We start from the raw sequence: 22,685 nt of genomic DNA, 5'->3' as shown, positions 1-22,685 counted from the left end.
TTGAAGTGAGATATTTGGCACTCAAAGGTTAAATAAATGCAGTTTGAACAGCTAATCATTGGATACACAGTTAAGTTATAGCAAACCATGAGTTTCTCCAGCCACACTGGGCACTGAGAAATCCTGTTGGAATATCTCTCTGCATCGTTGACTGCTCTGTCATGTTGTATTCAGCCCTTTGGTGATGACACTGCCTTGTTTCATTATTTATGCATCGTGCCTTCAGACACAGTTGTACATTCACACACACACACACACACACACACTGGGCACATGTTCACAGCAACAGGTAGGCTACAATGTGCAGTTTCAGATAACACATACACAAACACAGACAGCAAGTGGCCAGTTCTTTGGCGAGCAGCCAGTCATCCAGTCGTGTCAAATTCAGTTGTGCTTTTACTTAACTCGCTAATCAGTTCTGATTGGTCCTGTACTTGTGTGTGTGTGTGTGTGTGTGTGTGTGTGTGTGTGTGTGTGTGTGTGTGATGAGCTGAGGAACACTTTAATAGGAGTTGCCTGGTGTTTCCTTCCTTTCAGTTAGATGAATAAGGGCTGCTGGAGGGGCCAGTGCTAATCAGCCCTGATTGGCACTTTACATTAGTGTATGTGTATTTACCGTACTACTGTACACACATGTGTGTGTCTGTGTCCTGTGTAACTGCCAACAATACTGTCGGTTATGTAGGGCAGGTTGTTGCTGGATGTTGCTCTGTCAAAGAGCATTTTTTCATTTACATTTTCAGTATGGCCGACTTACAGTGTGTGATAGATCTGAGCTCACAGGTTCTCAGTCTTAGGTATTTCCTACATGTGACCTGCTGTAACAAGCTGCATGTGTCAAAGAGCAGATTAACCAAAGATTGATGGTCCTTTCTCAGATTGTTTGAATATTTCTTAAGTCGTAAACTCTTGAATTTCACAAGAAGACAGCAAATATTCGGCAAAACCCAGAAAAAAAACTATATTTTGTGCAGCACTAATCATTTTTCTTGTCCTTTACTATCTTTTTAATCCTCAAACTTATCTTGTGACCCAACTGGGTTTTCTGGGCCCCATGTTGGGAATCACTGCTCTGGGTCTCTGGTGTTCTTGCTATAGACATGCTATTTTCCAACCCCAATGTACTGAAAAGTATCAAATTATCATGTTTGAGAAGCTGGGACCAGTGAACATTTGGCATTGTTGCCTGAAAATTGACAATTGGAATAAGTTGCCCAGCATTATTGCCAATCAAATGAGTGATTAATTAAATAATTGTTGGAGTTCTAGTCAATATTGCTGTGCATGTTGGCTCCATCCGTTAAGGTCTCAATAAGGAAATGAATAAAAGTAATGCAATTTGGCACACTGAGAGGAAAAATGAAAAGTAATTTTATTTTCTGTAGTTCAAATCACTGAATGTTTGAAGAGCTGCAACTTCTATGTCTATCAGAAGAGGGCAGTGTGTGTTTTATGGTTGACCGGATAGACCTGCACACACATTTACACAGGCAAACTGGTGGCAGATTAGAGGAAAATGCTGAGTAAATAAGCAGATGCTTGCACACAGGGTGAATATGATGTGAATCGTATGCTAAAGCCTTTTTGTTCACCTGTTATCAACCCAATTTAACACTGTGGGAGAGTTGGACCGACGTCAGCACTCTTCACCATCATCATCCAAACACCAAATGATGGGATATTCTTTTGGAAGAATGGTATTAAATCACTCCAGATGGGTCCAGAGACTTGGAGGATCTATGCCAAGGAGCATTGATGCTGTTCTTGAGTCTTGTTGTGCCTCAAGACCTTAATAATATCAATAATGTTATTTTTTTTCCCTACAATGTGTTTCCCATCTGAACACACATGTTGCATTTTCATTATTTTTTATAGGATCTTATGACAACTTCCATTTCTTTCTGTTAACAGTGAGTTTATTGGTGGCCGTAGAGGTCGCTCAGGCAACTGCAGACTGTATAGCAGGTGAGGTGTGTGTTGGTCGTCAGTCACCCCGGTGCTAGAGGCAGACATGTTCCCTTCATGTGCTTTTCCCTCCTCTCTTTTAAAAGCCATCACACTATGTCCCCTTCAGGCATCACTGCTGCTGAATGTCAGGATCAGCAGAACCTTCCTGAAGGTGTGTATGTGTGTGTGTGTCTGTGTGTTTGCGTATTATTTGTGTCTCTTATCTGTCTGTAAAACAATTTAAGTACAAGTCATCAGCACCACCTCTGCTCTCGATCCACTTTTTTCCTGCTGGTACTTATTTAAGTGCTGCCACCAATGTTTGGAAGGAGGAGGAGGAGGGCACAAGAAGTTATTTTGGGATTCAATTATTTTTCCTGCTGATATACACAGTTGCTTCAGAGCTCACACATCGATTGTTGAAATTGTGCGTCTGTGTGTGGGTGTGCTTTTGCCATGGCTCGAGGAAAGCCTGTGCAAACGGAAACTCGGGGGGGGTTAATGATTGAAAGTAGGCACCTAGTGAAAGTACTGCGTAAATGTGCATATGTGTTTATCTTGTGCATGTAGATGACAGAGACACAACGGGGCTAAATGAAAGCCAGTGGATGCGGTTACAGTACACGCACACTAGCAATCAGACTTTAACCTGATGTAGTTTCAGCAATCACCTGGTTCACTTCAACCAGATTGTGGTAATCAAGGTGGAGAGAGGTCATCACAATCAATACAAAGATGGCTGGTACATATGAGGGTTGTGACACGACTGGCTGAGCTAAAGGAACTATTATCAAATGCTTTGTGCTTGATCACATCACTTCATTTCCTTTGACTGCTGTGTGAATGTCAGGTACCTGCACAAGAGGAACAAACTACCCTATTGTTTTCATGACACTGTTGAACTCTTTAATACTTGGAATATACATTTAGATGCTTGATAAAATGTTGCAACTAACAATGGCCCTTGATTGTGGAAGATTCGATATGTTTTAGTGGTTGAATGGCAGTAGATGAAGGAACCCTTAGCAAAGCTATGACACTGGCTGATGGCCTATGGATGGCTGTGTGTCAGGAACTAAGAAAAAACCTTATGTTGCTGTCAGACTGGATTTTATTTCCCATTCAGTTCTTCATGGAACGGGCATTCGCTTCTCGTCATGAACTGACTTGTCTCTTGGAGATCAAATTTGACTGAACTTTGGTACGTGAAATTGCTGGTGAAATAGTACAGTAACACTGCTGCAGTTTATGTTTACAACTTTATTCACTTGGGCAGCAGCAATCTGATATTTTCTTGATTGATTAATCTGTTGAATATATGTACTTCTTTTCCCCTTTATTTTGATAGCCACAGTGAGAGAGAGACAGGCAAGTCAGGGAGAGAGAGAGAGAGGGGGCACAACATGCAGCAAAGGGCCACAGATTGGACTCGAACCCGGGCTGCTACAGTTCGGACTAAGCCTTTATGGTTGCTGCCAATCTGTTGAATGTATTTTGATAAATTGTTTAATTACTCGTCTACAAAAGGTCCATAAAATGTGAAAAATTTCCATCACAAGTTCCATGCAGTGTCGTCAGATGTCTTGTTTTGGTCAAACTGCGGTTTACAATGATATAACACAAAGCAGCAACATATCGCTTCAATGCAGAAGGTGAAACCAGAAACTGTTTGGCGTTTTTGCTTAAAAAATTACTGAAATGATTAATCAGTTACCATAATTGTTGCAGATTATTTATATGTTGATTGACTATTTAATCGACTAATTGTTTCAGCTTTAGTATCCATGGAATTTCCTGCAGCCCCTCTTTTCAGACACAATACAAGAATAAATTTCATCACGGTCTAGCCACAGCTTTAATTTTCAATTTTTTTTTCTACCAAAATACCCAGTGCCAGTCTAAAAATAGAGGAAGGAGAGGTAAATTATATCTTTGCAAGTGTTGTAATGAAGTCCTATGAAAATGCTGTTTTGTATAATAGTGTCACAGTAGTTTTACTGCTAGATGATATTTCAGAGCTGCTTGACAGAATACTACATTATACACAGGTATTCCCACAATCCCCGTACTAAAGGTGAATCTATTTGAAGCTCAGATCAGTGATGCACAATCATATTATTTCCCACTATGAGTGAAATTTGCCATTTCGCCTGCTTCTCTAAATGTGATTTGTAAACTATATCTGGATGTGTTTTTCACACCAAGTCAGGACGACACTGGTCAGATTATGGTTTGTCTGCACTCTGTGTACTTTCTTTGTGCGGTGTGTTGTCAAGCGCTGCCCTCTCTGCTGGTGTTCCAGACGGCTTTCGTGTGGGTGTGAGTAATCCACAGAGCCAGTGAGCAGAAATTCGATCAAGCATTTTTCATTTTAGCACGCACAGACTCTAAAGGAGATGAATTGTGCGTCAAGATTACGTTTTGTGTTAATGTGTACTTCCAGCTATTCATCTTCAGCCATACCATGCGTATAAAAAGTAATTGGTCCTACCTCAGGCTGTATTGTCATAGAACTTTGTAGATTAATTAAACATCTTAGACACACATCCACAGAAAAAACCTTTCATTTCAAAACAAGTAATTACATCAGTGTGGAATATGTGGAAGTAAACAAAAGCTAAAAAATGCTTGGTGTAGCTTTTCAGTAACCTTGCCAAGTACATTTTAAATGATCTATTTATCTTTTTCGCTGAATAGTTTGGGCTCTTGGTGCAACACCTGTCTCAGTCTATAGTGAGGTGAAATGCTGCTCCCCTCAGCTCAAACAAAACACCAACAGTCAACACACATCTCATATTTGAACATCATTTTGCCTGATTATACAGCTTAGCCAGTGGAACAAGGATGGCAAAATAAGACCCAGCTTTATGCTAAATCCTCGAAATGAGCCGTCATGTTCTCCACAGTTTCATCAGCTTTGAGAGAGTTTTGGTTCAGTGTCAGAAGTAAAAAAAAAATAAAAAAAATTATAATCTGTCATATTTATCTTACTCTACTCTTGTGGTTGTCAGTTTGTGTTGCATGGCAATTCTTAAACCTGATGCTCAGAGCAGTTTAGTTTGTAAGGCTGTGAGTTGACGGGGATGTTATTTAATGGGATAACTGTCTTCATGCTACAGGATATTCAAACATGGGAGAAATTTGTACCAGATACAACTCTTTCCGTGTTTTCTAGGATTGCACACCTAACAAGGTCACCTTCAAATCATAATACACATTTCTCCACAAATTACCTGTATCCCATTTGCAATTGTTTTTCAGCCTTTTTTTCACTCTTCATTTTCCTTTTTATAAGGTTTTTTCCTTTATTTATATTTGCATCGATCACAGAGACGTAAATCATATGAAAAAATAATGCAAAGTGCTTTTCTTTGGCACTTCAATGTGTATAATCTCGTTTTCCTTTGTGCTCATGTCTTTGTTTCTCAGTTTTTCCGTGAACCGTAGTGAAAAAGTACAGGTCTGTCATTCTGGGCCACAATGCAGGATTGTTTTTCACTAATCTGTGAGAGACGGTGTCTGAAGAGGGAATAAGGAAGAGAGGGTTTTTATGTAACCAGAGATGCTACTTTGAGGGCTCTCATCTCAAGACCTAAACTCATCACACGCATACCCCATGACCTCCATCTGACACACACACACATACACACACACACACACGCGCGCACGCACGCAATGTCGCCGTGCTCGGGGTTTCACTGTGGGAGACCTGAGACTGAGGGAAAATGGGGCAGGCTGAGGCATCTCTCTTGCATTTCGTGAAATTATAGAAAGTGACAGGTGGGCCTGTGGGGCGGGCAGGGATACTTATAAAAATTTTAACCATGTACACATTCAGAAAGGTCAAGGTAGAACAGAAGATTTGGATTAATCGATTCAATCATGTTCATTTTATTGTTGCTGAGCAGCATGCTAACATGCTTACCTAAGATGTGAACATGGGGAACATTATGCATGGTAAACATCAGCATGTTAGCATTGTCATTAGGAGCAGGTTAGCATCCTGACACTAGCATTTAACTCAAAACACAGGTGTGCCTCACAGAGCCTTTAGCATGGCTAAAGACTCGTTGTCTTGTTTATGGTGACTGACTTGTTAATCAATAATGATAAATCTTTCTCAATTACTTTCCTGCCAATTGAATAATTGAATAATTGACCAATCATTTGAAGACTTAAGACCTTTATTAGCCCAGATAACTAAAAAGAATACAACATTTTTATCAGTTTCCGCCCCGACAGATATCAATATTGAGGTCTGTGCGATCAAGGAAATAACACAGCAGTGAAGAGCTGCCGGAGCTCCTTTATGGTTGGCTGCAGGGACATCTCAGCTCTATCTGTGCTGTGACCGTGCATTGTGAGCTTCCATTCAAGCCCTCAAGGATGTAACAACCAGAGTTTAATGTGGAATGAAATGGCCCAGTCACTCTCTAATTCAATCTCTTCCAATCTGTAATCTCTTAAAATGACTTGTTGGCATTGGTTGTCTGTCCGTCTCGTTTATGCTTTGCCATTCATCTTTTGTCATCCCGTTTTCCATTCAGACACCTCACTGAAGTGCACTGAGTCAGCAAAACTTATTTTAAGGTTAAGTCTGCAGGTGTTTTGGTCTTAATTTCTTTAATAAAGTATTCAGTGGCAGCTCTGGGTTCAAGAAGACATGGCAGGCAGAGGGAAAAAAATGATAATTTTTGTTTCTCAATTTTATGATGTGCTTTTTAACCATGCTCATGGTATGGCTTTAGGGATCAGTTGGTCCACCATTTTGGCTGGAAGGTTCATCATGGATTCACATGAGTGGAACAAAAACCGACTTGCTGGTGGTTCAAGTGGGAAAGTCAGAGGATTAACAAACTTATCATCTAGTTCAACTAGAAGGATTTAGTGGTATTGAGTGAAATGTCTTTTGAATGGATTGCAATAACATTTGGTAAAGCCAACTTCGGTAACCTCTCATCTAGCCCCATCATCAGGTCAAAGTTGTATTTTTCCAATGGTTTTCCGATGACTAAACACTTGCAAACCTATGACATTCCCAACAGCCTCAGCTGTACTTAATGTTTACTGAAAATTGCAAATGTAAGCATGCTAATACGCTAAACTAAGGTTGTGAACATGGTAACATTACCAGCATTAACATGGTATTGTTATTTTGAGCATGTTAGTCTGCTGATGTTAGCGTTTAGCTTATAGCACTGCTGTGCCGAACTACACCTCATAGTGCAGCTAGAATGGCTGTTTCAAACCATGTTGCTTTAGTTGGGCAAAAAAATAGAAGACAGCTCCACTGCACATCTACAGTATATGATTTTACAACTAGTTCACCTGTTGGATGCTACTGGGATCCACTAGTCAGTAAGAGGCACACAGGTTGGTTATTTTTTAAATCTATGTTCAGTGTTTGCTATGTCAAGCATTAGTTAAGACTGTTTCCCAATGAAACTTTTAATTATTTGTATTGAAGTAGGTTAGACAGGGAGAAAAGCCAGGAAAAGCCATGCATTATTGGCTGATTTTAAACCACTAACAACACACTCTAGCCTGCTGTGCTCCCATGATGCCTCATATTACTACAAGTGTTTTCTTTTTTAAATATAAGCTTGGAAAGACTGTTTTCAAAGGGTTTGTTGGCAAGCATTTAGTGAGAAAGCACTCCATGCTTCTATGGCTCACAAACGTCAGTGACTCACAACCTAAACAAATCAGTTGGCTGAGCCGACGAGCAAGGGCTCACATTTCCAACACTCGTCACGCTGCAATTCTGCCTCTTCTGATGTTCCTTTTGGTTTTTTCTTCTCAGTGTCTTTACCCTTCAGGGCATTGCCCCTCTTTTTCTCTGTCTTCTCTCCATCACTCAGAGTAGCCCTTTGTGTGTTTGGATGTGTATCTGGAATCTTTCTTTCTTTCTTTCTTTCTTTCTTTCTTTCTTTCTTTCTTTCTTTCTTTCTTTCTTTCTTCCTGATTGCTTCTGGATTATGATGGATTATAGTCTGTGTAGTGAGTTAATATGTGTTTGCCTTCTTATTGCAACAGGACTTTTATGCACTGCTTGAAATGTATGCTGTATTGTGTTTATTTGAATCAGCTGACCTTTGAGCAGTGTGTATGTTTCTGCTCACTAATGCCCATTAAGCTTTATCCTTTATCTCCTTTCCAAATTACCTCTTTTTTTTTCTTGGCCTGCTCTCACCGGTTGCCTGGCCCACTAAAGGTCACAACATCATCAGCAACATTACCACAAATCCCGGCTAAACAAAAAATAAATAATAAAACCGACAACCTGTTACTGTGCCTGCCTGCCTGTCGTCACAACAGCCACCGGCCAATCCTTAACATTGGAGGTGTGGCTTGCACTCACTGCGTGCCTGCTCTCATCTCCTCGTGTATATTCTGAATGAAACAGCAAGTGAAGCATTTGCCTGCATGCTGTGCTGTGCTCCGCTCACTGCTCTGACTGCGCGAGGTGAAGGGAAATCTGAGTAGAGGCTCTGCGTAGTGGGGAGTCACTCTGTGCCACACCAGGAGTGCCTTTGGAAGAGGTGGGGGTTGTTTACGGAGAGAGGAGGTCAGTCATGCAGTGATAGATGGAGGTAGAGCAAGACAGGAGGAGGCAGAGAGCAGTTTTCAGCCCCTCTGAATCTTTCATAAGGGAGGTCCTCCAACATCAAGCTGCCTTGATGGACTGAGAGAAAGAACTGGTACTGAGGTGTGCATTTAGCAGGCACCAACTGTGCCAGAGAGACAGAGGGACAACGGGGACAAGGGGGGAGGCTGATAGAGCACTGGGGTGTTCACTTTACTGACAGCAAGACCAGGAGAGAGATGGGAGAGGAGCAGAATTGAAAAGAGGAATTCTTCTGTCCTGGAAGGAGCTGTATGTGAACCTGCTGTGGGTAAAGCTTCTCTAAGAGTCGCTGATGAACAGAAGACCAGCAGGAAAGCGCAGTGTATAAGCCAAAAGGAGAGAGAGAGGGCACGACTGCTGGCTGGCTAATCCCTAAAACCCTGAAGAACGGGGAAAAGGTGGAAAGACAGAAAGCACGGCGACAACACAAACAACAAATGCGTGAGCTGGCCTTTTCCTATGTAAATGTTTGTGTGTGAGGCAGCCTCAATTTGTCCACTACAAGGTTTTAGCCCACTTTAAACTTGTCTGTACCTGGATAAGGCAGGAATCAGCTGTATATGACCAGCTGCTGGGACTGAATTTGGACAGAAAGTGGCAGAATTTGACAGAGGAATAAAAGTCTGCCACACAGAATTGGCTGCAGCCTGCAGGGATGTCGTCCAACGAGCTTAGCGTTGAGATGGACTCCTGCATTCGGACATTCAAGGAGCACATGCACCTGGAGCTGGAGCCTCCCAAGATGCCAGGTGTGGTTGGTGGGAAGAGGGGCGCCACGTCCCCAAAACTGTCCCCTAGAAGCTCCCCGCGGCTCTTCCGCAAGCTGATGGTCAACAAGAGCATCCGACAGAGGCGACGCTTCACTGTGGCTCATACCTGGTAAGGCCTGGGTTGGTCATTGAAAAAATAAAGTAGGGGGAGGAGGAGAAAAACAGAAAAAGGAAATGGGGAGGGGGGTATGCGTGCCAGGGATTTGGGAACGGATGAAAGTGGAGGAAGATAAGATGGGGAGGGGAAGGATGTAGATAGAAAGAAGAAATAAAAGAGACATAATGGGGTTAAACTGATGGGGAATTGGGAAAGAGGGGAATATTAAGAGTGACGGCGCAGAACAGTGGGAGGTTGGAGGTTAAAAAAGAAAAAACAGGAAAAGAAAAAAGGGAAAGAGCTGGGTGTAGGACAGAGTCATTTATGAAGAGAGGTACATGGGTTAAACAGAACCAATGAAGGGGAAAAGAGGAAAAAAAAGGAAAGAAAGAAAAAGAAAAAAAATCTCAGGGAAGGTGAGAAAATGAGGTACATGGGGGGGTTGAGCTTGATCCCTCAAAAGTAAAACAATTTCACGGCAAGTGTGAGTTTCATCATGATGAGTGGGGTCAGATGTGTATGATAGGGCTGCTGTCTGGTGATTTGTGACTGGGTGAGACAATTACATAATAGAATAAAATCATATTCAGCACACTCCCCTGTCCTCCATTTTGATGTAGTGTATCTCTGCCCTGTACCTGGGTGAAATTTGTGTGTGCGTGTGTGTGTGTGTGGATCAGTTCTTGTTTTGGATGGCTGCAGGGATGTGGAGGGAGTGTTAGGCGCATTATGTAACCTGGTGGTTCTTAACCTTTTTGGTTCACAACCCCAATGAACAAATGGATGTCTACATAACACAACACAAGCTCAACACAGAATGACAAATATATTACACCATCACACAATACATAATGTGATTTATGTGTGTCATTCACACTGATGTTATTTCTCTCTTGGCACATTTCCTAGAAGAAGCTCAAGGACTGCAAGTCAGATTTTCTCAATTAAACAAGATCATGATGTCAGAAAAAGATATATTCATGTATTTCTCTTCATAAACCCCATATTCCATACTGTTAATAATGTTTTCCTTAGCTACTTTGCATCATTTTGCTCCCCATCCCCCACCCACAGCCCCAGTTTTTGCAGTGTTTAGGCACTATACTGGATGTGAAGGGAGGGCTTGCTAGGTTATGCAATGTATGGATTAGAGGCAAAGAAAAGAGCTGCTGTGATTTGACTAGAGAAGCTTCAAGGTGACTCTTGTCCTTCATGAAAACAGAAGTTAAATTTGTTCACATTAGGCAGTGGTGGCCAAGGGGTGTTGTGTTTTTATTACGGCATGAGGCCTGTGAAGGTGAAAAACCATCATCTGTGAAAGGAGGAATTAGCATTTACCCCTGAAATGGGTTTCATGTATACAAATTTGTGGTAACATAATAAAGCAGGCTTTTCATGCTTGCATGGGGTGGGTAAAAAAAAAAAAAGTCTCTGTTGTGGGACAGGAAGAAAAGGAAATGCGATTAGATATGAATCTGCTCCTATATGCGGTGTCTAAATGCTGTTCTGTTTATGTGATGGGAAAGAGATAATATGTGCATATGTGTGTTTTTCTGTGTGTGTATTTGTGTCTATATATGTGAGACTATGTATATATTTTTGACACTAAATCCAAATGTGTGTACATATGGTTGTTTTCAGATACACATATTACATTCATAAATGGTTTATTCTCTCTCCTCTCCTTCTACCTCTGGCTCTTTGCTCAGACATGGGGGCTCATCTCTGTTTATCTCTTCTCTCTCTCTCATTGTATAACCTATTTTTGTATAAAGAGAGGGGTTTGTGGGGGTTGGGTGGGTGCAGACGGGAAAATGCAAGAAGAAAAACAAGGAAAATTGCTACATTTAGATGATCATTAAAGATGTCAGCAGTGTCCTCTCCCCTGTTTGCTCTCGCATTCTCGCAGAATATGGACTTGATCCAGGGACATGACAACACCCATTACAGCCATTAAGTGCCAGTCAAGCCCATTAACAGCCATGTTCATGATAAAGTGTCCTTGAGTGAGACACCGAGGTGCAGCTGCTCAGACAGTGTAATGTCCGTAGAGTGACAGGTAAAAAGCTAAAAATGGAAACTGGGGTGGAAAAAGAGCAGAGTAGTCGGAGCCGAAAAGAGCCCAAAGGGAAAGATCAACCGTCATCTCCAGACGTGGAGGCATGGCATTTAGGCTAGTGAGAAAATGAAGGAGATAATGGCACCTGTAAACAAGGACCAGTTGTTTTTAATTTATTTTTCATGATTAGTTTGAATCAGGCAAACGGTACATATTAGGTTATAGCTAAAGATATTGGTGAGTAATCAGAGGGATTACAAGATTAATCACTTCACTCTTTGCTTTATCCCATGTCATTAAATCCACTGTGTACTGCCCCAAAATATCATTATCCCTTTTTGCCCTCAAAAAAAAAAAAAAAAAAAAAGTCCTTTGGGGTATTACTGGCCACAGACTCTTTCTGGCCTAGTTGTCTCCCCACCTGTGCCAGACCTTTGGAAAGGATTATGATTTAGTGATATGTATAGGCCAGGCCTGTTTTAACATTTTCTTAGGTAATTGCTTTTAAATATATTCCCGAGAATTTAGCACTGCATTAATTATCACTGATTATCATTCGAATTTCCTAGACAACGAGGATCTTATTTATGGTTACAATACCATTTGTCTAAATATATTTTTCTGTCTATCGAGCTCTACTACTTTTTCTCATTACCTGTGAACTAAGAATGCAGCATTAAGAAATTGTTTGATACCCTTTTATTGGTAGAGTATGTAACCTTGTTGAGTTTAAAGAGGCTTTAATTGTTGTTTTTATAATAACAATATGTCAAATGACTACGTAATGTGAAAGTTGTTGCTCATAGTGATGAATTACCACCTGAATCTGCAGCTCCCGTCAGCTTTACAAAGCTTTATAGTGAGTGTCAGCTTGTTTTCTAGCCGTCCATTCTGCAACTTTGCTGTTCAGGTTTTGGTCGACCCTTACTGCTCTGGTTTTTGGCTAAAGCAGGAAGCTGTTTGCAGAGAAAAAGTTGTGAACACCCACCATACACTACTCCAGCAGACAGCAGTTAGCTAGTGAACATAGAGCAACATTTAGCAGTATAAGAGCCAGTTTTCTCCCTCAGTTGGTAGAGACCAAAAACAGAGGTAAGAGAGAGTGAATATTAGATTGACTTTCACCAGCTGGCCAGAAACAATAATGTTGTTCTGTATATAAGCAACTTTTTAGTAAACAAGTTCACCCTTTGAACTTAAAAGATGATTATATGTAAGTGTTGTGTTCAACAACTCGTTTCCACAGCTCGGTTAGTCCAAGTTTAACAAAATACTTATTTTAACCCAAACCAAGACCACTCCTTAAACGTAACCACACTTGAACCACAGCATTGTCACCTGATGAAACAGATTTATTTTTCTACAGTAATTTGTAATGGTTTAAAAAAAAACCACTGTGTGGTTTTAGAGGGCACTCACAACTTATTTTGTTGTTTAATTTGGAGACTTTGTTGGATTACTGCCGCCAATTATTTGAAAAGTAGCTTTAGACGCCTGAAGAGGTAAAAACTATCAATATTTAAAAGAAAAAGTAAGAAAAGTAAGAAAAATCACTAAGCTCAGAAAAAAAGTGTGCAGCAGAGCTATGTCTTATCTTTTCTCTACTGCTAATCATGTTATGAAACATTAAGATTTATCTTGCAACTCACATGTGGGAACAAGTAGCTTAGAAAGATTATTCTTTGTTATCATATACTCAAAAACCTGTATTTGTCTTAGTCTGGGCTCAAATTAAAATGGTTTAAATTTACTAGAGAGATTTCACTGTTGTATTTTCTGATTTATTGTCTGCTCATCGACCTCAACCATTTTCTCCTCACAAGATGAGAAAAGTCTGCTGTGTCACTCACTCCAATCAATAATATGAAGATCATCCAGCCAGACAGGTTTATGTTCTCCCCCCATCCTTCTTTCGACCTCTTCAAGGCCTGGACACTTTCCCTGTCTGGACTTTTTAAACAAAAATCAGTCGCCAAAATTGAATCCAGAACATGAAGCAAGTTTTCCAAACTCTTGTGTAATCAATTATAAATTCCAGTCTTGCTATTACTCATGGTAGCATTACTTGGCCCTGTTGTGGACCAGTGGCTGGTGAACTCCTGACCTACTGGCACTCAGACAATGATTCTTCTGTTAGAGCAGTTCAGCTGTCTCTGTCTCTGTCTGTCTCTGTCTTTTACACCCTCTTTGTCTGTCTGTGTGTGTCTGTCCCCAAGCTTCACTCTGTCTGTCTGCTCCTCTCTTTGTATGACTGTCTGTCTTCTTTTTTTTTTCTTCTGTAGGCATCCCTCTCCTTTTTCATTTCTGTGTCTCTCTCCACTGTCTTCCTCTCTTTTGCACTCCCAAGCACCACATGATGTAAATGTTTGATAGCTGGCTGAAGCATATGACCACTCTGTTTTCCACTCACACAAAAAGCACATTAAGGGGAGAGAGTGGGAGACTGAACGAAAGTAAGCGACTGCCATGGGAATATGAAGAAGGGAGAGGAGGGAAAAATGGAAAAGACAAAAGGACAAATGTTGGCGCTGAATCATCTTTTAAATAAATGTACATTTATTGCATGTGACTGCTAAGCATTACCTAACACACTAAAGATTATCACGCCTACATGTCCGTGAAATGTAAAACACTTAGCGCTGTTTTTGTCTACAGCTATAATAGAAAACAGGGCTGTGCTGAACTTGGCCTCCTCCTGTGTGCTGACGTCCATCAGATGCTTTTGGGGTGGGGGGGCTAGAGGGACAGATAAAGAGGTGGAGGGAAGGAATTGCACACATTGTGTATATAGAAAGAGGGAGACAGATAAACAGAATAACAGACCCCATTTACCACAGTGTAGTCAGCCCTGGTGAAAACAAATAGAGGTCGCTGTACACAGAGGGTTATTTACCTTGGCTTAAATGTCAACCTAAATATCCATCTCGCTACACTAGTGCGTTCAGCACTCTGTCTGCTATTGATTTGTCTCCTTCCCCACTCGCCTCTGTGACTCACCCAAAGTCGTCTTTCTATGAACGTCAGGGAAGGCTTAACATGATAACTGTCCGTGCCGCAGCCGGTGTGTTCACGCCAACTGCTCACTTGAGTAAGAGGCAGGGAGACAAAGAGAGACACAAAAGAGAGATAACTTCATTGCACAACAAATGGCTCAAACATCTATCATAAAATGTGTTTATTATGATATTTTATTATAGATGTAGCCCCTCCACTGTAAAAATACTGAGAGCACTGTGTGAAGAGTTTCTTCCTTCTTCTACAGCCCGTTCACTTTGTACGTCTGTGTGTGTAGCAATTACATAATGTCCTGCAACTGTGTGGGAATCTTGGGCAGTGGGTCACTTTTTGCCCCTATGACCAGTTTTTGTGCCCATGAACAGATTTTAGGTGGAGTTTGTGGTATCTGTAACTCGATGTTTTTAAAAACTCAGTCACTTGTCAGTTGTATTCTGTGGTGGTTAGAGAGGTGAGGCTAGTTTACAGAGAGGACTTGGTTCTCTACAGTTCTAACACACACCCTCAGTTGTGTTAATCTGATTGAACACGTTGGTCTCATGTCTGAATATCTGAATAAGCCCAGAGTCACTTTCGCATAAAAGTCATGACCGCGATCTTAGTTCCCAGACCCAGTAACATTTCCTCATCACTTCCAACACTGCGTGGTCAAACATTGCACGATACAGTGCAGGCATCGCAGCTCATTCTGTAAATGTCCTCATGTCTGAATAAAGCTTTACATAAAGACATCTACATCTGACAGCTACAGGGAACCAGCAGTGTTATATGTTCCATGTTTGAAAAGGGCTACAGGTTTCCATTAACCATTCTTAATTAGACATTACACACGGGAGAGGCTGTTTTTAATCATTCGAGGAGCTTTTGAAGACTGTTTCTTTTCACCTTTTAGCACACAGAGTATAACAGGCTGGCTGGCTAACATTTGCAAGCTACCTGTTTATGCTAATTTATTAGCTAATGCTAGGCCTGCTCTTATATTTATTTTGTTTGTTTTCAGGAAACAGACAATTAACCTAAAGTGAGTAAAAAAATAGATGTGCAGGGACAGGAAAAAAACTTGTAATGGTAATACGATGGATACAGTAGCAAATGTTAGAGGCACAACCAACATATTCGTTCGTTACATGCAGTGTAATGTAATGTAAAATGGAGCCTCAGAAGTTCTGAAAGACTTTCTTTTAATCATATGCACAAGTTACTACATTGGTCACACAAAATCTATGTCAGAGAATTTTTTTAAAGCTGTGAGATGAGGCACCTGCAGTGTCCAGAGGGGCAGATGTTGCATGTGACTCTCCAAAATTTCCAATCATCTATCTACTGCCTCTTGAGAAATAAAAAGGCACTCCTTGTTCTGAACTCAAAACCATAACCAATTTTTGAAAATAGGATGTGTCGACATGTTTCTGTCTTTTCTTTATCAGAAAAATTTGACATGAGAGTCTGGGGGAGTGATTGGGAATGACATGCAACGAAGGTCCATCCAAACTCGAACTACAGATGTTGCGGTTCTAAACCACAGGACACCCTGATGATGTCTGTTGTAATTGGAATCACCCAATCGATTTGCTTGACATTCAGGTCTGCACAGCGCATCATTGAGATCTGGAAGGTGTGCACTTTCTGATTGGCTCGGTTGTTTCTTCAACCACAAAACGTCAACATCAGTCCTTTCTGAGTCACTGATAAATTTGGTGATGTGGGTGGTGATTCAGAGGTCTGGAACCAGACTACCTCCTCCCATCTCCTCCCCCTCCTCCTCTTTGTTCTCTCATACTGCATGCCTCGGTTCAGCACCCTCCATCTCTGTCTTCAGTCTCCCTGTACTGAACCAGCCGAGCAGAAAGTTAACTATTACGGATGGGTGAAGCAGTATGAATGCTCAGAGCTGTGTATGTGTGTGCATGCCTCTGTGCACGTTAACACGTTTGTACACAATTATCTCGGCCGGGATTTGGGTTTAAAGGGATGAAATCTTGTGTCTGGGTGACATGTTTCACACTCTTTTACATGTTGACAGCACATAACACACATGGCTTATTAATTTCTCAGATTTCTCATGTTAATTTCATAACTGCTGTGTAATTACATTACTTGTCCTGGCTGTAGGTCTACATCTACATCCGCTCCTATTAAAGCAACATAAGGGAGTAGGAAAATTCACATTAAGAGCCAGTGAGATGTGCACAAAGAGAAACAACTCCCTGATGTTGACACACACATGTGTTAGCAACTTGAATGCTTAATTAGCTGAAGTGGTGTTTAAGTTTGCATGCATGCAGTGGTAAAGGGCTGATGGGAAAGTGGGCACTTGTTCCCCTGGGATGTCCTGGTGGTTGCTTTAAGCTACTGTAAAGAACATACTGTACCATCTACTTACACTGCTGTCAGTTTGAATTTAACTGATGAGGTGTATTGCTTGTCATCCCCCCATTGCCCCTTTTGTACTCCCTTGTATATGGTCTACCAAGGCAGCAGTGCTATTAAATGCTCTTTCCCCTCATGTATACTGGTTATGATGAAAATGTAACATACTGTGTTTTGCTTTTATCCACTGGTAAAGAGTGAATAGTTTGTCAGGTGGAACTGTTGCAGCTACTGGATGAAATTGACATTGTTGGTATGTTATGAAAAAGACAAGACTTAAGTACAAAATGATACCCTAGCCCTACTGTTCCTACATTAATGCTTTCCATGAATATGTGTCTGTTTGTTTCATTTATTTCCCATAATTATTACAGATTGGACCAGCTGTGATGCAAACACAAATCTGAATACACATCATCACACATAAAAACCATGGGAACACTTAGATAGTAATTTCACTGCATGGTGATAAAGTAATGCTCATTTTCTGAAAAGGTTACTTTTTAAAAAGGGTGATAATGGTGCTACAGCAATTTGCAAGCGAACATAAGGTTCCTCTTTTCCCTTATTTAAAAGAATGTCTGGATTTCTGAAGCAAAACTTCTAAAATCTCTCACCTCTGAATATTCAGAAAAACATTTCTTATCAATAGGAACATGATTACATTTATGCCGTCATGTAAAAGACTTAAAAAATATTGCTTTTGTCATTAGATATGCAGTCATGGGATTGTATCATTATTGATACAGACCAAGATATAAGCACATTATTGCTAAAATGTGTTTACTACCAACAAAACTAATGCAAACACATATTGTACTTCAGAGTTTGAGGCTGATTCTCAGTGGGATCAGCAATACTAAAGCAGTCTTTCACAGTATAGGTTCGATTAATCATAGTGTTAAATATCATATCAGCTTTAAGATGTCTACAGGGCACATGGCTAAATTAGCTGTATGCCAAATATTTGTTTATGGTTGTATATGGTTACTTGGTGTCAGGTTCATTTAGGCTATGTTCAATTTTTATACAATGTAAAAGCATAGAAAGACAGACAGACAGATAGACAGACCTCAGAGTATGTAACAATGATTAGTGTGTATGTATCTGAATTACTTGGCCCTATGAATCAACATTTGTCACTGTAGACCTGCAGGCACTTTTCCTGGGGTCTCTGGAAAACATGTGGCCTCTAGCACTAGCATTCAGGAGACATCTGAAAACCCATTTGTCTTCATTATATTCAATGTTCATCCCCTGTCCTCCTCCTAATACTTGTCTGTCTACAACCCCATCCCCCATCTCTCCTGCCATCTACCCCCTGATGATGGTGTGACATTTGTAATGGAATTTAGGAGGTTATCTTACATGTAGAGGGACCATGCATGTGTTCGTAATAGGGCAGCTACGATTAATACCTTCATCCTCCGTAGAAAAAATACAGCTGTGTCATTAATCTATTACTCATGGTGGTGTGTGTCCGTGTCTTTGTGTATCTGTGCGTACTGTATGTGTGAGAAGTACCAGCTGTATATTCTTTTCAGCCCATTCAGAAGAGCACAAGCATTCATTAATAACAAGAACTCTAAAGCACCATTTGTATGAGCTGAATCAAGCAGAAAGCGACAGTATATTGCCTCTCTGTCTTTTCCCCTTCTGTATGCTCTAAGAGAGAACTAGCGATTATTCTCCACTTGATTGCTGTCTGTCACCCTGACTGAAAGGAATTGTGGCAGCATCTTATTTATTTATTTATTTATTTATTTATTTTCAGCTGGCAACAATGTGCAGCGATGCAGAAGTGAGGCAGAGCTGCATTGTGCTTTATCTTATCGAATGAACGCAGACTGGCTGCGTCAGGGATCTGAAGATATTGTTGCTGAAGTTATTCGGAAGTTGTTTCTGCAGTTTGTCACTGCGCAGACTTGGTGACGATCCATCAAACTGCTCATTTTGTCAATAAAACAGTTGTAAGATTTTGAGGTGTGAACTCAACCAAATGATTTTGCATCAGTAAATTTGAACTAAATTCTAACATTTAGTTAATTCATCAAATTTAATTGTTAAATTTGTGTTGTTTTGCATTTTCATTTTCATGTGGACAGGGATTTTTTTTGGTTTTTTAAGAATCATTTGGTGAAAATGCTTTTTCCTGACTTTGCATTTAACAAAAATCATTCACACGAGTCTTTGGAAACCAGTAAGTGTATATGTGGACAGTTTGTTGAAACAAAAGCCTCAGGTACAGCTATGTGAAAAAGAAGCTGTGTTTACTTGTGGCTCAAAAGCACATTGCTTGAGGAAAGAGTAGGGGATGGATTTTCGTGGCAATTCCTAAAAATATCAGTGATGTTTGACCAACCTGAATGAAAACTGCCAAGAGAAACTACAGCACAAAGCTGTGGCTAATAAACACATCATCACCAGACTAAACTATCCCCATTTTTTGAGTTCATCTCACTTTTCCAGTGTTACAATGTTTTTTTACACTGTAAAACTACAAATCATGCTATAATTATGTGTACAATCATCTGATTTGACAAAAAAAAAAAAAAGATCAAAGAGTATTTGTTGGATTACCCATAACACCGATAATAACAGGATTTAGACAGGAGATTAATCGTTTGAATTTCCACACAGAGTTCATCAACTCAACAGGGAAATGGTGTCTGTTGACTGTCTGGCTCCATGGCACCCAGTCTGAGTCACAGTCTTCTGGTACAATAAGATTCTCTGTGCTGCTGTCTGAAAAACAAGATTTTGGCAACACGTTCACACATTGTCACATTTTTATCATTATCATCTTTGTCGTCCTCCTCTTACTCCTTATTGCCAACATTGTCGTAGCCATCACTGCTCATTCCTGCACTGGACATCAGGCACCATTGTTTCTAAATGTGCCTGTGATTTCTATGTGTGTGCACGTCCCCTGTCTCCTTGACTCATTGTCACCACAGGCCTATGGGGAAACCACCACCCACACACGTTCTGATATGCAGTGTGAGATGCTGTGTGTGTGTATGTGTGTGTGTGTGTGTGCAAACTGATATGAATAAAACTGGACTTGCAGAGATGCTGAATGGTTTAGTATTAGTTTGTGCTCGGGGATAAAAGGATTTGGGTGCATTGTGTGTGTGTGTGTTCAAGTGTTTGTGAGAGAGACACAGTAAAGCAGGGAGATTATATGGCGAAAAAAGGAAATAATGGATGTACTGGAGTGTATATGTTATTACTTTGCTCCTTTTAGCTGAAATGGTCATCTTGAGAGACAGTCATTTACAGTATCCCCAAGCTCACTGCCAGAGAGATGTAATCCTTGAGAGCTTTTTTCACCAAACTCCTGGAACTTCTATAGTTTTAAACAGTTCTAAACAGTTGGTGGTTGTCTTTGTCCTGCACTTTGCTGCTTGCACCAAACCAGTTTTGTCAGATGACCACAAACAGGACGTTGTAAATTTTGGAGCATTTTGGATAGCTAAGTGGCTGTCTGATCTTTTGTCTGTTCACCCCATCTGTAGGGGTCTGGTTTGTTTGTTTGTTTGTGTGTGTGTGTGTGTGTGTGTGTGTGTGTGTGTGTGTGTTAAATAATGAAGACCTGAGGGTCACAGAGTGGCATGTGGCCAGTGTTTATCCATGTTGGGATGCTGGCAGTGAAATATTGGCAAATATTGATATCAAAAAGTCGCTCTCTCTCTCTCTCTCTCTCTCTCTCTCTCTCTCTCTCTCTCTCTCTCTCTCTCTCTCTCTCTCTCTCTCTCTCTCTCTCTCTCTCTCTCTCTCTGTGTCTCTCTCTGTGTCTCTCTCCTGTCCTGCCCCACTTCACATTGGCTGATCATAAGCTTTGGGTCCCTGCGGGGAGCTGTTTGTTTGTGCTGATATTCATGTTTCAGTCGGGGATAAAGGCTGGGAAATTCTGCCGCCGCTGAATGTCTGTCTAGTATAGAGTCTTCTGTGTTGTTCACAGCCTCCAGAGGCTAAAGACTACTCACATATTAACAGACTATTACTGAGACATTGGTTTACAGGGGTTTAACTTATGAGAGCAGATGACATAATGTTAGTCGAGTGGTAAACATTGTTTAAACCTCTCTGGATCCTAAAAAGGTTGAATTAAATGTTAAGAAACAGCATTTGCCCCAGGTCTGCTCTGTCTAACCTTTTTAACTGCCGATACTCTGTCTGCCTTTCATCTCTTTTTCCAGCTGCCTTCTCCCCTCCCTCCCTCTCTCCATCATGTCTGTCCCATGATTAAGACTCAGTTTGCCTCCAGTCCATCTCTGTTCATTATCCTGGCTCTCCAGCAGCGCTTGTTTAGTTAGTGTCACATTGATTTATACACATGCAAACTGTGAAAGGCCTTTTCATATACTAGTCTGACTTTTTTAATGACCCTGGCGCCCTGAGAACATGAGTGGCTAGAATGGGTATTTGTATTCTAAGCAGTGCTGCTGGCACCCCTTTAGAGTATCAAACTGTTTTTTTTCTGCATATAGTAAGAGCAACTACAGAGCAAAAACAAGAAATTGAGCAACCATATATTCATATTGATGTGCTGCACCATCCTCTATGGAGATATTGGTACATAACTTCATTTTTTGAATCACTATGTTTAGATTTTTTTTTTTGTCTGTGTATTCTAATTTCCTAAGCTTTTCATACCAACTAATTGCCTGTTATCACTTAGTCTAATGTACTGTAGCTGAGCCAAACAATAAACAGACAACAGGATCATTTTGGCGTTATCATCCCTGATCAGGTAAGTTTTTCAGCAGCCAAAAGTCTGATGAAAATGGCCTTTGTGTTTGTCAGAGGACTGTTATCTTAGGCTTTAGTGACAAAAGCAGCATTTTACAGAGAAGTTGATTCTGTTCACATCAGTCATTTCACAATGCACGAACATCCAAATCACACTAATGGCTGCAGTGTGCTGCCAGATTTCTATATAAGAAGCTTGCACTTTGGCCGTATAATATACATCTATGACAATATGATTGAAATATTTTCAGTTCTGTGTATGATTTCATCCACAATGATTCCTGTGATTTTCCACCGATTTTCTTGATGCAGTGTAGGTGAAGTTATAATACAGCTCCCACTTTTCTAGGCTACAAAAAGAAATCTGGCAGGCAGCATGGATAATATTTGAGTTACTAATAATAACAGCGGTAAATCACACATTCAGAGATCTGGTTCATCGTAACTACAACCAGGGGAGACACAAAGATGTATGCTGTGTTTTTTCTGGGTCTTTTTTTATTCACCACTATTAAAACGAGTTGAATCTTGTAGAAAAAGATGGGAAAAAAACTGTTTTTTAGCAGCATTGCCGTAAAGATAATAATGTTGGACAATGGTTGGTTGGTTGGTCAGACCTCCACTTTGGTGCAGGCTGAAATAGCTCAACTACCAATTGGATTGTGTGGAAATTTAGTTCAGACATTCATAGTCCCCACTGGATGAATCATAGTGCTTCTGCTGATACTGTGACTTTTCTTCCAGCACTGCCATGAGATTGATATTTGTGGTTCTGGGTGAAACGTCTCAACATCTGTTGAATGGATTGTGATGAAATTCATTATGCATATTTATGGTGACTTTGAGGATCCCCTGACTTTGTCCATCTAGTGCCACCAGCAGGTCAAAGGTTTCATTAATCCACTGAAATGTGTTGATATCTACTTGATGCATTGGCTTCAAATTTTATTTTAGACATTCATTATATTAAATAATCAAAATCAAGTTCGTAGAGACCATAACAGATCTAAAACAAGTCTGAATGTTAGACTTACATTTACA

General features: G+C 40.6%; 1 protein-coding gene across 3 annotated transcripts in view; it reads left to right on the top strand.

The window, feature by feature from the left end:
• pde4ba (phosphodiesterase 4B, cAMP-specific a) overlaps positions 1-22,685 on the top strand; it is a 179,138-nt gene that overhangs the window by 47,373 nt on the left and 109,080 nt on the right. Inside the window, exon 1 of one of the 3 annotated variants that reach the window (XM_071486201.1) lies at positions 8,388-9,457. The exons of the other annotated variants lie outside the window; for them this stretch is intronic. Coding sequence (XP_071342302.1) covers positions 9,234-9,457 — 224 coding nt within the window. The 5' untranslated portion in view covers positions 8,388-9,233. Of the gene's footprint in view, positions 1-8,387; positions 9,458-22,685 lie in introns of those variants that run through there. 3 annotated transcript variants of the gene reach the window in all.

Source organism: Trachinotus anak, unplaced genomic scaffold (genome assembly GCF_046630095.1).
Source record: "Trachinotus anak isolate AG129_WGS33_773 ecotype Australia unplaced genomic scaffold, CSIRO_AGI_Tana_v1 ptg000010l, whole genome shotgun sequence".
Taxonomy (NCBI): domain Eukaryota; kingdom Metazoa; phylum Chordata; class Actinopteri; order Carangiformes; family Carangidae; genus Trachinotus; species Trachinotus anak.
The sequence above is the reverse complement of the archived record's forward strand: the minus strand, read 5'-3'. Positions and strand labels throughout refer to the sequence as shown.